The sequence below is a fragment of the Tiliqua scincoides genome, chromosome 1, assembly GCF_035046505.1.
Source record: "Tiliqua scincoides isolate rTilSci1 chromosome 1, rTilSci1.hap2, whole genome shotgun sequence".
NCBI classification, from domain to species: Eukaryota; Metazoa; Chordata; class Lepidosauria; order Squamata; family Scincidae; genus Tiliqua; species Tiliqua scincoides.
The window spans coordinates 130,416,328-130,431,746 of NC_089821.1; the positions used below are offsets into that span (position 1 = coordinate 130,416,328).

Consider the following 15,419-nt stretch of genomic DNA (forward strand, 5'->3'; position numbering starts at 1 on the left):
TCTCCTGGATTTAGTGTATCTGTATCTGCATACTATCTGTATGCAGTTTTAGGTTTACTAGCAAGTAAGCCCTATCTAGTCAAGTGGAACTTACTTCTAAGTAAAAATGCATCAGATCATGCTCTGCATCACTTGGCTAGCCAAGTTCAGGCTAAGCCCATGCAGAACTCTTTACATGTTCATACCCACATCGATCCTGGCCAATCCAGATTAATTGCCTGTTCTCAGCCTTGCATGTAAGTGTGATCACAAATATACTGCAAAGAATTGCTAAACAAAGGGCAGCCCAGTTATCCACTGGTGACTCATTAGTGACCAGATCAAGGCGAAAAGGAAGCATGACGTAATGGGAGCGCCTGGCTTAGATGCTCGTTAAGCGGCTGCCTTCTACTCGCTGCAATAATTTTAGTGTTTGGTTTCTCCTGAAATAGCCTCCCAGAAGCCACTGCATTTACTCATCCATATTAATCATATTGATTCATTTTTAAATGGAATCTAAATAGACGTGCAGGAATAATTATGCAGACAAGTACCCTTTTTAACAGCTGTCATATTACCACAAAAACAAACTGTATAATGAATCAGTTCATTTAAATGGGCACACTGCTATTAAACATGTACATTTGCAAACACTATCCCATGAATAAATTCAAACATCAGCAGCCTGCAGATTAAAGATAAGTAACAGTTCTCAGCGCAGGGCCAAGTGGAATGGGGAGATGATGGCACAGGGAAGCCTCTAGAGCAGGCCTGGGAAGGGGGGGGATGTTCTGCAGCAGTAGCAGTATTTAATGAATCCTCACCTCCTTAGTGGGCTTGATCTGCCTTCATTGGACTTGCACCAGCGACATTGCTGGTGCAGGTCTGAGTAGAACCACTGGGTGGGAAGGGGTAGGGCCGTATTAACCCATGGCCAGGACCCTAGGCTTTTGGGCCCCCTCCGGCACTTCAATCTTTCACTCCACTACAGCAGACAGCCTGACCCTGGTACGGGAATGTCATAAACAAAGGGGGGTTGGAGACTTAGGGTTCTTGGTTTTCTGAACCTTAAAACCCTCAAGGCCCCTTGCCCGGTAGTACTGCCACCACCCTGTACATGCCAGTGCCTCAGTCCAGGGACACTGAGACCCTCTAGGCTTAATGCCATCCCTTGCAGGCACTGAGCTCTTTTTCCAATTAAAGCCTCAGTTCTCAAGTTACTAGACCTCAACGAGTACTTGGTAGCTTGCTGAACAGCTAGGCAGGATTCTGAACCTTTGTCCCCAAAGAGACAATGAAACAACTCAGTAAAAGATATTTTAGTTTATTAAGTACATAAGGTTACACACTCTACAATAAGGCAGCAAATGCTAGAGGCATAAACATCTAGGAAACATATCAGCAATAAAATAATAAAGCTAGCTGGCTATCTCTCACCAGTTACACTTGCAGATCACTTAGCTCCAGGGCTACCTATGGGGCCAGGTGCCCATGATGGACAAAGGAGCTTACACGCGTGCAGCTCGTCACACCCAAGACTCTCTGTCCAAGAGGGAACCCCCACACCCCTTGGGCACTCATTATTATACCTTCTATGCTAATAGTACTGAGGTGATTTCATAATTATTAGACTATCCAATCAGAACCCTTGATGAACAGAACCTTCCAGAAGTTGGTCTTGTTGCTAGCCCCTCATAGTTCTTACCCCTCCCAACTGAAGATCCATAGCTGCACTCAATCACTCTTGATAAGGCAACACTCTGTCGGCTAAGGTGCTAGCACTCCAGTTGGTCGTAATTCCCGTTATCTGTCCTTCCTGGCCATCGAAGGAGAGACAACACATTCCTTCCTCTTTGTTTATTTACCCACATTCCTGCAGCTGGGAACTGCTAGCAACTTCTCAGTTACACTTTCTTAGTTTGGTTCAGGCTTCTCATGCTAAGTTAGGCCTAACCTGTACGTATTCATGACAGGGAGGTACTAGACCGCCGTACTTAGCCTATATCCATTTTGAGGGTCTCCTGATGAATTCTATTTACATTTTTTTTTTACCATTGGAGCCCTAGGCTGCAGATAACTGTGCCTCAGCAAAAATAAAATAAAAATGATGGCCCCCAGTCCCTGCAGGGCTCCTAGGCTTCAGCCTAGCCAGTCATATGAATACAACAACCCTGGGCAGGGGCCTTCCCTGGGACAAGGGAACAAATGTACACTTGCTCTCATGAGGCCTCTGGAGGCCAAAACTCCCTCACAGGATGCAGCAGGGAGTCATCCCCCCCCCCTACTGCATTGCCGCATGGGGAGTCAGATAGGATAGGGCTGCCAATGACTTTCAAGTTCACTCGCAACTGTTACATTCTAAGATTCTATAAGAAATACTTGACCCTAGGCCAAAACAGGGATGCCTGCTTCCCTTTAAAGAACCACAGGGTTTTGAGTTGCTGTATCTCACTATTACTCATTTTACATATATATTTGTTTAAGTTCTAGCCTTCTTCTCAAGGACAAATCTGCAACAGCAAATCTCAGCTTGGCGTATGAATGCGTGCTCTTGCAGAGCACTTTAGAAGAGCTAAGTAATGCAATAAAATAAGTTCTTAATAGTCATACACCGGGGTGTATGGGGAGGGGTAGTACCTCTGGTGTAGGGGCATGTCGTGTCCTTTTAGGGCAGCTCATCCACCTTTGGTCCCCACCTGTCACTCAGCTCTCACCTGTGGCTCCCAATAGCTGTAGCATGCGCAGGCAACAGCTTCGACAGGCTGGCCAAACCAGGTTGAGGGTAGCTGTTGGGTCCTTGACCTTGGGCGAGATTGGGACTTGTCTATCCCGAGCATGTGAAGACAGACTCTGGCGGATTGAGCAGATGAGACCTACTAGAATAGGACCAATGGTCATGAAGGCAGTTTCTGCAAGCGATGTGGTACGCTAAGAGCACGGCAAGATACGAAAGACGCCCTGGTCAACCACTGCTCCCAGCCCATCTCCAACCATCTCGACTTTTGTCCTGCCATTGGAGCAAGATGGAATCTGGGAAGAGAGAGTGAGGCTGACTATGCGCACCTCTCCCTCACTTTAATCCAATTCACGCCCAAGTCTTGACATCCCAGATGTCACCCCTGGGGGCTGTGGGATAAGAATAGGTCCTCAGTTTGGCTGTACTTGTCGTAAGAGGCGACTAAACAGCCACTGGGTTGGGATGGGACTCGATAGCCTAGGAAGGCAGCTCATCTGAGAGAAGGAAAACTCTGATCCCAAACCTCCACTGCCTTGTGGCTACATCCAGTTATGGAAAAGGCTTCAGAAGTCAACCTCGAGGCAAAATCCGGAGCCGGAGTCCCTGAGGCAGTTCATGGCTGAACTCAGTCACGTTCTGGCAACTCCTGCGACGCCGCTGGAACTAACTGTATTGGCTTTTGCCTTTCCATTGGACCATTTCAGCGACATGGAGAGGGGGGATTTGCTGCATGGGAAACAGTCTGTCCTCCATATCTACTTTACCCAGGCTTTGCACTCTGGAGAGGACATTCTGTTCCAGAACCACCATTCAGAGCGCGATACCATAGTCTTCCAAGACTGAAGGATGCCAATGATGAGTCATACACCAGTAAAAGTAAAAATAAAAAAGGCTTCCTTTTGAAGTGTTCAGAGCCAATGGATTAATAGCCTTTTTTCATAAGAAACAGGAAGAGGTTTTGTTGTAGGGATGCAGTGGTTTGAGGGTGAGATGATACTCTCCCAATAGGTCCAATAGGGAGAATATCACATATACAAACATCTCAAAATAAAATTTCTGTTCTCCTTGTCCTAAATAAATAGGTAGCAGGAAGAGTCAGGGAATCATTAATTTACCATTAGATATTACTAAACTCTAATTTAAGGGTAGTAACAATGTGAAACAAAGGAGCAAATCTTCTAAAAATCAACTTTAAAAAAAATCAAAGGGAAAAGTCTACCACAACATTTCTCTATTACTAATATTTGTGTTTTCTCTTGGGATTGGTGATTATATCTGATATTAGGATTTTTTCCCCACATTTTTCCCTAAACACATTATTTTAGGCTGCAAAGAGAACATGAGACTGGTCAATACATGCCCAGCAATAATATAAGTTGCTCTTCATTGCTCACACAGTGTATCATGGACAATTTGCTTAGTTATTTCTTCCTCAGCATTGAGAAAACAAACTGCAAGAGCCTAACAGTTCTGAATTACAATAGAAAGCTACGCAATTCTGCCCAGTCTTTCAAGGCATACTGAGGATATCTGCCCAGCTGGAATGGCTGCATACCCTTTAAGAATGATGTCGGTTTCAGCAGTGCGACACACAGCCCAATCCTACATAAGCCCCATAAGACAATGCAACCCTGCCAACAGGGTGTGCACTGTATCCTGTGGGGGAGTTTCAGGCCCTGGACATTTGTTCCCTTGCTCAAGGTAGGTTCTTGCTGCCCTGCGGGATCTCTTTGGCCCTGCATCAGCTATATAGCTAGCGCAAGCTTGAGTGGACCCAGGAAGGAAGATTGAGTCTAGGAAGAAGGGGGATAGGATATTGATGGTTCTGCTGCCATCAAAACCACCCCTTCCCAGCCATTATCTGCCTACTTCCCACCCAGATCTCCACCCTGTTCCTCCCCTTTCCCGTACTGACTTACCAGCACCAGTGGACATTGACAGACTGCTGGCGTGTGGACTCAGCCACTTGCAACTTATGGCTGTGGCAACTAAGTGGCATGTCATGCTTTGCATCAGCTGTAAAGGACTTTATTCTGCCAGAATGCTAGTTCTGGCAATGTAAGGCTGTATGAGGATTGGGGTGACAATAGCACAAGGCATGGCCCAATTTGAGCAAGACTGGATCAAGACTGGTTACAAGATGGATGCTAATAAATATATTTTGGATAGCAATTGCCATATAAGGAGATAAGGAACATAGAGAAATTTCATTTTTCATGGGAAACCAAATAAAAGGGATTAGTCAGGGTGAAGACAGTAAGAAATCATTCCAGGAAGCCAGACAAAGAACTTGTTTGAAAGGCTAGGCAGTCAGCAGTCAAAATTAATATTAGCTAGACCCAGCTTCAGTGATGGGGGATTGGGCACTTGACTTACTGTAAGCATGCCTCTTCCTCTGAGATCTCATCCCCAGAGGCTATAACTTGGCTAGAATTTGTTGCCACCCACTCTGGGGTCAGGTGGCTGTCTTCTCCATCAACTGGAGAAAAGCAGTGAAAAAGGCACTGTTTGGTAATACTGGACTGGCCCAGTCCAGTATTTTCATGACTCTGCTTGGGACCTGTTGGACCCTACCAAGCTGGTTGGTGCGAAGTGGGTTGGGGAGGCCTGCAACACTCCCAGGCTTAATTGCCACCAAAAGAAAAAGGTGCAATGAGCCAAGCCCTTGCTAGGCAATTTGCAGCAAACTTTAAAAGCTGTGCTGTGTCCCAGTGCTGTTTCAAACAGGCAGCAGGCCCCTGCTCTTCTGCTGGCATCTGGATGTGCGGTGTGGCATGGAGGCATGGGTGCTCCCTGTGCACAAACGGATCTCTCCCAGCGGCAGCTACAGTCATCACTTGAGAGCCAGGAGGAGATTCCCCCTCCTGCTCCGTGAAGGGTCCAATTCCTAGCTAAGGGAAGAAGAGTACTAGGGAGGGGGTGAAGAAGTAAACAGGAGGAGGAGGGAAGATACTGAGTCCCGGAGCTCACAGGACTAGTGGCTTTTCCTGACAGAGGCAGGGCTGGTCTGGGGGACACCCTCCCTTAGAAGAAGTGACATCAACTTAAGCTGGCCCTGTCTCCTGGTGGGGGGGGGGTTCCCAAAGGGTCAGGAATTCCCCCTCTTCCACTGCCAGAGAATACAAATTTTATAAATACTAAGTACTTCTTTAAAAATAATATTAGCTGCTAAAGGTGTTGCACTTGGACTGATTTTTAGCTCAGTGCAGAAGCAAAGACTGGAAATGCCATAACTAAAACAAGAGACAGAAAACATAAAATCATTCATCCCTTAGGTCTAGTGAGATTTAATCAGCCAAGATAAAAAAAAAAACCAGGTCACCATGCATTTCACACTATAGTACTGTACACCTGAGACAAAAGTACCAGCCGTAGGTGTCACAGTACAAGATGTCATCTCTATTTCGCTTGCATTGTAAAACAGGCTTCTGCTGTAAAGCAACCAGCGCACAGGTCTGAAGGACATCTTCTTGATTCACTTCCCTTACTCTTCGCAGGTCTGGAAAAATATCAAACTACTCCTTTCAAACTCTTATAGAGTGTCCAGATCTCATTCTTGCCTCACAATTAGACACTATGTTTATATTGCAATCCTGAACTTGAACATTCTAGCATGACCCTGCCAGCTTGCTCACTACAGCCAGCAAAGCATACACAAGCACCAGCATATTAGGTCTTTTAGACAAAGGTTTTCATTGAACTACATGTATCTGAAAGCAAATCACATCAATGAGTATCCACCATGACTTGGACTCTGGATGAAGAGTTTCAGAAATTGTCCCTGCGATGGCATCTTATGGATTATTATGGATTCTTTTCATCTTACAGAGCCTGAGGATATGGATAGGATTCTCTGGAGTCTGGGACTATCTTCATGCCTGCTTGACCCTTGTCCAGTCTGTCTATAATATAATCTGCACAGAATGGTCTGGCCAAATGGGTGGAAAAGATGATGAATTCATCTCTAAGGGAAGGAGTGATGCCTAGCATCCTGAAGATCACAATTGTGCAACCTCTTCTTTAAAAAAAATAATTAAAAAACTTTGGATTTTACAAGCCTAGATAACTATCAGTTTCCACATTTTTGTTGTCCATGAATGCTATTTTTTACACCTAGTTCTAAGCTAGAATGAATTGCTAATCCTGAATGTTTTTATTTTTATATGTTTTTACTGTTTTATGTTTATTTAGGGTACCATCTCACCTCCTCTGAAGACTCAAAACTAAAAGATATCAAGAACTATGTGAGTTCTGAGACCATATATTCAAAAACCAACATGAAAGACACCAAACACAGAGGTGAAGAGGTGAAAAAGTGAGAAAGAGGTACTTGGATATTCCATGACAAAACACTCATAGATGTTTCATAGATAAGGAACTTCATATGGGTTTTGCAAACAAACATGCAGTTTATTCTTTGAGAATAAGCAGTTTATTTTGCATGGTTGGTCTGGGCCTGAGACTGAAATGCAAGGAAGAGTCACTTTCCAAGAAGAATGAGTGAAAAGAGGCTGGGAAAGCAGCCAATTAGGTGGTCCAGGGAGGTGATGGTGGGTGCAGGTGCACAGCCCCTCATCATCTGGCGTGAGAGCTTCAGTCAGCCTCATTTTTAGGCTGCCATGCTTGTTCCCCCTTGCTGATGATGCATTTAGCCCCATGCCTGATCTGCATGTTCAAGTGTTTAACTGTAGCGACAAATGTTGGAGAGCTGCTTCCCATGATTGCAATCCAGAGCTGCAATCTCTACAGGAGAGTGAATGTTTAAATAGGGCTCCTACAACTTCTGGGAGATTAAAAGCGAGATTTAATAGATCTTTAGTGTTGTCAAAATAGATGAATGACATCTTTATTCATAATTGCCTTTCAGCCTTTTTCTCCCACAAAACAGAAAGATACTGGGAGAACATGAGTCAAGTCCATCTATTGTCCATCCTGATTGGCACTCACCAGTCTTAGACAGCAGGATTTCAAGACCTTGTAGTGGAAAGCTATGGCTCAATAAGAATAAGGCTTCCCAACAGCTCAGTATGGACCTTAGAGTTCTTAGCACCATGCTCTGACCCACGGGGTTAACTGACTGGGTCCTCCACTGCATGCTCATTGCATATACTGAGGCAGGTGGTTCCCCTTTCACATGTTCTTTATTTACTACAGATTGAATACTGGCAAATTACTGGTACATGCATGCAAAATGGCAACTTCAATCACAGAGCTCTTGGCCAGTAATGAGACAGCAGTCTGACAATGTAGGCTGCTTGAAGGCAGGTGTAGTAAGACATGTTATTTCACTGTATCCTGGAGAACAGTCATCTTGGTGTACCGCTCTGTTTTTAAAATGCATTCATCTGCCCAGATTATGTTTGCCAAGCACATTTACAAGTCTAAAGGTAGTCAGAAAATGTGGCATGGAATTTACTAATCCACAGTTCAGAGACAGACATGTCATAGTTATGTAGAGTAAGCCCTACTTTGCGAAATCTAGAGCTCTATCAGATGTTTCAGGCTGAACCACACTTTAAATATTCTCTTATCTACAGAAATGAAGTGAAACCTCATCTCTCCCATTGAGTGATTATTTCTGTAAGTGATGTGAGGCAATCATTTTCAGCCTTTTGAAAGCAAAAGTTTATATATTCTCTTCTACAAGAGCAACTAGTAGAAAAGGGCTCCAGACACTAATGCCGAGATACCATGGCTTGCACCCCAGAATTCCTGTAATGCACTATGCAACTACTTAGTCAACGAGCATGTCCTTTCCCCTTCTATTCGCAATGGATAAAGTCATTGTGACAATTTGATACTCACCCCAAAGTCTTCTCCCAGTCACACCACAGTGCCTTTGTGAGAGTTTCCATTTCATATTTAAACTTGGTGACACATATGTCTTGGATGGCCTGGCCATAGGTGACTTCATGGCATGCAGTGACCACAATAAAGTGAGGAGCTGAAATGATCAGTGGGGATGGGGAAAGAAAGAGGAGAAAAACAAAGGTTAAGGATAGGGTTTGACTGAAAGATTCATTCTAAAACATTCTGTAAGATAACAGGAACAGGAGGTGTGCAAGATTCCCTTCCCTTAACACCTCCAAGAATCTTTCCTCCCCATCAGGCATTTTTAGGCAGTACTAGGAATCCTTGAACCTTTAAGACAGGTTTCCCTTGAATGTAGTGTATATACTATACTGTACACCCTCCACACAGTGTCCAGAGAGTTAACCAGAACTGAGATAGCAGTAAGTTTATTATTTAGAAAGCACCTAAATTGCTAGGCACTGTACAAAAATAAACATACAATGCCTGCTTACAACTCTAAGGCTTTGATACTTGGCTGAACTTAACTTTAGCATAGATTAGAAGCAGTGGCGTCACTAGGTTTCGCATCACCCGGTGCAGGATGCCAGCGCGTCACCCCCCCTTGCAGTGGGCGGGGCAACATCCCAGGTGGTGGGCATGGTGATGTACCATCACTCCACCCCCACAGACAAGGCTTTTTGTCTGTACCTTTTGACAGAACAAAGATCGAACACATTCTGCATGAAATTACGCATTGATTGATATATAACAAGTTGGTATTATTCCTCCAAACTGTGATTTTAGTGATTTCGGTCACTAGTGGGGTCACATACACCCCCCCAGGGTGTCAACTTACTAACACCTTATTGCAGCAGTTCTCAAACGTTTAGCACTGGGACCCACTTTTTAGAATGACAATCTGTCCAAGAGCCACCAGAAGTGATGTCATGGTGGAAGTGACATCCAGGCAAATTAAAATAATTAAGTATAAATTAAAATAATTAAGTAAAATAATTAAAGTAAAACAAATAATTAAATAAGCAGAAGCCAGCCCTCGTCCACCAAGTGAATTTCCTCTGTAGCCTGTGTGCAGTAACACCCCACTCCAAAATCAGTAAGGTTTTCAGCCTTACCTAGTGCCCAGTTCAATTTAACCAGATCACTGTCAGGATCCACCTGGCTTCGCAAGTCTCAGAAAAGTTCACCTTATCAGCTGAAGCCTCTGTTTTGATCCTTTTTAGTGGGGGGGGAGGGGACTGCCTTCTGGAGCATTTGTTGAGCTCCAGTTCCATCAGATCAAGACCATTCTGGTGGCTTCATATTCCCCTTTGCCTGGCCAGACCACCTGCCAAGGCACATTTCTTACTCGCAAGTAAATGCAACCATGAGGCTTAGTTTCGCTTTCCATAGGGCTCAATACATTCGACAGCTTGGAGGGAGGGACTTCTTTCTCAGGTGTTTTTGGGAGTTGTATTCATTGGATCAGGACAATCCTGGTGTCTTTGGACTCTTCTCAGCCTGCCCTTTCCGAAGGACTAAGGCAAGTTCACCTACTCGTGAGTAATCACACGATACTGCTCAGTTTCACTTTCCATAGACTCCATGCATTTTTCCCTCCTGTTTTTTGGCCATAACTTTTGATAGAAAAGAGATATTTCACTCTGGTTTTTTGCACTGCATTCTGCTCGAAATTCCGCATCCAACAGTTTATAACATGATGGGGTTACTCCTATCTACTGCAATTTTAGCGTGTCACCCCCTCAGTGCCAGTCACCCGCCCGTGCGCATCGCCTGGTGTGGCCCGCACCCCCCGCACCCCCTAGCAATGCCACTGATTAGAAGAAAAATTACAAACATATGGAATCGTAGACAGTACAAAATGAGGCGGTAAATTAAAATACAACACAGAGTGCAATAAATATATTTTCTTTGATAAATACACAAAACACACAGCAAGTAGTAAAAACATAATGTACACACAACAATTAAAAAACAAATTTTAAAACTGCTGTGGACCCAATCATATCCAACTTTCCAGCACCAATGCAACTGCAATGCAAACAAAGTTTCCTTACCTTGAGGAGGCTTCCATGACTGCCCCCACAAGGCAGGATGCAGAGCATGCCCTGTTGGCACAGCTGCATCTGCCCTGGAAAGCTGGGTAGGATTGGGCCCTGTAAAAGGATAATCATTTTTGAAACTGGATGCACAATTGCTGAATATGTACTAATTAAACCCTGATTAATACAAAACTACTTAATCAATGGAATAATTAAGACTGGACCTATTAGGTCAATGTGTCCTGGAATCAGTAATGAAATTTGTATTTTGATTGTAATATTTGTAGTAGGACAACTCTGATTACCGGTGATACATAGCTGAAGCTTGGGCCCAAATCCTATCCAACTTTCCAGCACCAATTCAGCTGCACTGCAGTCCCAAGGTAAAGAAATAGACATTCTCTTACCTTGAGGAGACCTCCAGGACTGTCCCACCCCCCCTTGCAGCATGTAGTGCATGCCCCATTGGCAAGGCTGCAAAAGTGCTGGAAAGTTGGATTGGGCCCCAAGTGATACAAAGTTATAAAAATAACAAAAAGATATCATAGAGAGTTGGAGGTTAAACGAAAAGATTAAATGATACCACACACCAAGGTAGTTAGAATACTGGATTCAGATTGGGGAGACCCATGTTCAAATCTCCTTTGGTCTCAGTCATGAAGCTAACTGGGAGACCTTGTGCCAGTCACCATTCCTCAGCCCAATTTACCTCACAGGGTTTGTGGGATGGGGGGGGGGGGGAGAGAAAACTATATAAGCTCCCTAAGCTCTTTAGAGAAAGAGTGGGATATAAACACAGAAAGTAAATAATAAGCCACTTCCAGGCAAATAGCCTTAAGTATCTTTCAGAAAACACCATTAAATTAAAAAGTAGTTCTTATACTAACCAGGCCTTATGGTTAGTACTTCAACTCATACAAGGAGATCCACTCACGCGTGGTATGCTGCAGAACCAATCAGAGGCATTAATCAGAGGTGTGTTGGATGTGCAGCTGAACGAAGATGTCCATCCACAGAGATGTACATCAAACTGCACATCTCCCAACCACTAGACAGGTACAACAACAATAGTTGCATTCAGCTAGAGCTGGATAAAGGTACAGATGTTGCAACAAGCGAAGGTGGGGGAAAAAGAAGAATTGGACTATTATTACTAACTGAAATTGATTTGTTTACAACTCCTCCGCTATCTACTCTTGATTCTCCTGTCGCCAGCAATGTCACTCTCTAAGCAAGCCTGTTTATATTCATAACTCTCCTACCATTCCAGGTCTGAATTCTGGCTGCAATAAGGTTAAATTCTGAAATAAGGTACTTCCTGCCATGGGAAATAACACAAAAAGCATTACATCAGAAAACAGAGCTCTGTTCCTCTTTGATTTTTTTTCTTCAAAATGTGTTTGAGCTTTGCATTCCTACCAACATTTTACTGTTGTTTGTCTGGTACTGTCCTACCAACATTTTAACTTTCATTTCTCTCTGGAGTTACAATAATATATTTAAATTGATCCCAAGGGAACTCAAATTCTGCACTTGGAAACGTCAACTCCTGCATTAATATGAACTATGCAAAACAATTAAAATGTTCCACATTTGTTTAGTGTTAAATAAACTAGAGAATTTATAATTTAGACTAGAGCTTGAACATCCAAAATGTGGAGGGCAGAGAGTCAGACTAGTATGCTGGCAGACTGGCAACTATGGGGAAGTGTGGAGCAAAAGCATGCCCCCCAAAATTCACAGATGCACATTGGGACATATTTGTGAACTCAATACACATTGTGCTGTTTTCATGGCTATACACAATTATACATTGTTGGAGATTCTTCTGCTCCTCTCATAGGATGTAGGTGTTCATCTACCCTGCATGGAATTCTAAAGCAGTCATATTAGCATATTGTCGTTGTCACTGGTTGTGCCAATATGATTCTCATGAGTCTTCTCTGGGCTCTTTACCTCTCATTGATTAACGTGGGACAGGTCTGGTATTCCTTTGTATACATCAAGCCGGGTAGATGGGACTCGTCAGCCTAGGAAGGCAGCTCATCTAAGAGAAGGAAACTCTGACCTCAAACCTCCACTGCCTTGTGGCTACATCCAGTTGTGGAAAAGGCTTCAGGAGTCAACCTTGAGGCAAAATCAGGAGCCGGAGTCCCTGAGGCAGTTCATGGCTGAACACAGTCACGTTCTGGCAACTCCTGCGACGCCGCTGGAACCAACCGTATTGGCTTCTGCCTTTCCATTGGACCATTCCAGCGACGTGGAGAGGGGGGATTTGCTGCATGGGTAACAGCCTATCCTCCATACCTTCTTTACCCAGGCTTCGCGCACTGGAGAGGACACTCCAACTTCGCCATACGGCGTCGGCACAACACGGGAAGCAGCAGTTTACCGGTTATAAGTCTTTGCTCGATTGGCGTAGAGCATGACGCCAGGGGCTGCTTCCGACGGTGGGAGAGATCATTGCATCTCATTGGGCAGCTACCGCCCGCCTTAAGCTGGGCAGTCCCCAGCCAGTAAGGTGTTGCCTCGCCACGGTCCGTTAACCTCATGGGGTGCGTGGGGTTTAGGGTGATAACCGACAAGCGGATCGACAACTCTGCACCATGCAACAGAAAACAGAAAACTACTGCCCTAAAGCTGGGCACCTGGAACGTTAGGACAATGACACCTGGCTTCTCTGATGACCTGCAAGAAATAGACGACGCACGCAAAACAGCTGTCATCGACATGGAGCTGAGCAGACTGCAGATGGACATCGTCGCCCTTCAAGAGACTAGGCTGCCAGATTCTGGATCTGTCAAGGAGAGAAATTTCTCATTTTTCTGGCAGGGAAAACCACCAAACGAAACCAGGGAACATGGCGTTGGCTTTGCGGTCAGAAATACCCTGCTGAAATCCATCATCCCACCTACTGTGGGAAGTGAAAGAATTTTGTCCCTGCAGCTCCAGTCATCAGCAGGACCTATCACTCTCATCAGTGCTTATGCACCGACTCTGTCGTCTCCAGCAGAAGCCAAAGACAAATTCTATGATGACCTGGCCACCACTGTCAAGAAAATCCCTGTAAAAGAGCCATTGTTCATCCTCGGCGATTTCAATGCTAGAGTTGGTGCTGATAACAGTTCATGGCCCACTTGCTTAGGTCAGTTTGGCACTGGGAGGATGAACGAAAATGGCCAACGCCTGCTAGAGTTTTGCTGTCATCACGGTCTCTGTGTCAGCAACACCTTCTTCAACACAAAGCCCCAACATAGAGTCTCTTGGAGACATCCAAGATCAAAGCACTGGCACCAGCTCGACCTGATCCTCACCAGACGCTCCAGCCTTCCCAGCATCAAGATCACACGCAGTTATCATGGTGCTGCCTGCGACACTGACCACTCCCTGGTGTGCAGCAGAGTGAAACTGCAAACAAAGCGACTGTATCACACGAAAAAGGAAGGAAGACCTCGCATTGATACCAGCAAGACCCGGGATCAGAGAAAAGTGGAGGAATTTGCACAAGCGCTTGAGGAATCTCTTCCAGGCCCGGCCGACGCAAACGCATCCAACAGATGGGAACATTTCAAGAATACCGTTTACAACACCGCCTTGTCCATATTCGGCAAGAAGACCAACAAGGCGGCAGACTGGTTTGAAGCCCACTCTGAGGAGTTGACACCAGTCATTGAGGAAAAGAGGAGAGCTCAAGCAGCATACAAGGCCTGTCCCAGTGAGCGCAACCTGCAGGTCCTCCGAACTGCTCGCAGCAAAGTCCAACAGACTGCCAGGAGATGTGCTAACGACTACTGGCTCCAGCTCTGTTCCGAGATACAGATAGCAGCTGACACGGGCAACATCAAGGGGATGTATGATGGTATCAAGCAGGCCCTAGGTCCAACACAGAAGAAAATTGCCCCTCTGAAGTCTGCTACAGGCGAGGTCATCCAGGATCGGGCGCAGCAGATGGAACGCTGGGTGCAGCACTACTCTGAGCTATATTCCAGAGAAAATGTAGTCACCGAAGAAGCACTGAACAACATTGAGTGCCTGCCAGTGCTGGAAGAGCTTGACAGTGAACCAACCCTAGAAGAACTTCACATGGCCCTGGACTCCCTTGCCTTTGGCAAGGCACCTGGAAAAGACAGCATCCCTGCTGAAGTCCTAAAATGCTGCAAAGAGATCATCGTCAATGAGCTGCATGAAATCCTCTGTCTCTGCTGGAGAGAAGGTGGAGTACCTCAAGACATGAGGGATGCAAACATCATCACGCTGTACAAGAACAAAGGTGACAGGGGTGACTGCAACAACTACCGCGGCATCTCTCTCCTTAGCGTTGTAGGAAAGCTGTTTGCCCGAGTTGTACTAAAGAGGCTCCAGGTACTTGCAGAGAGCGTCTATCCAGAATCGCAGTGTGGATTCCGAGCCAACAGGTCCACCACTGATATGGTATTCTCCCTTAGACAACTGCAGGAGAAATGCAGGGAACAACGACAGCCACTCTTTATAGCCTTCATAGATCTCACAAAGGCTTTCGACCTGGTCAGCAGGGACGGCCTCTTCAAGATTCTCCCCAAGATCGGATGTCCACCCAGGCTCCTCAGCATCATCAGATCTTTCCACAAGGACATGAAGGGCACTGTTGTCTTCGATGGCTCCACATCAGACCCTTTTGACATCCGAAGCGGAGTGAAGCAGGGCTGTGTTCTTGCACCAACCTTGTTTGGGATTTTCTTCGCTGTCCTGCTGAAGCAGGCCTTTGGAACTGCAACAGAAGGCATCTATCTCCGGACCAGATCAGACGGAAAGCTCTTCAACCTCTCCAGACTGAGAGCAAAATCCAAAGTCCAGCTGAAATGTCTGCGTGA

The 15,419-nt window shown here is 45.2% G+C and overlaps 1 protein-coding gene across 1 annotated transcript in view; it reads right to left on the reverse strand.

Annotated features, from left to right (window-relative positions):
• Positions 1-15,419, reverse strand: part of RAMP1 (receptor activity modifying protein 1) — a 47,499-nt gene that overhangs the window by 17,932 nt on the left and 14,148 nt on the right. Inside the window, exon 2 of the mRNA XM_066636981.1 lies at positions 8,522-8,660. Within this exon, the coding sequence (XP_066493078.1) occupies positions 8,522-8,660 (139 nt within the window). The remainder of the gene's footprint in view (positions 1-8,521; positions 8,661-15,419) is intronic.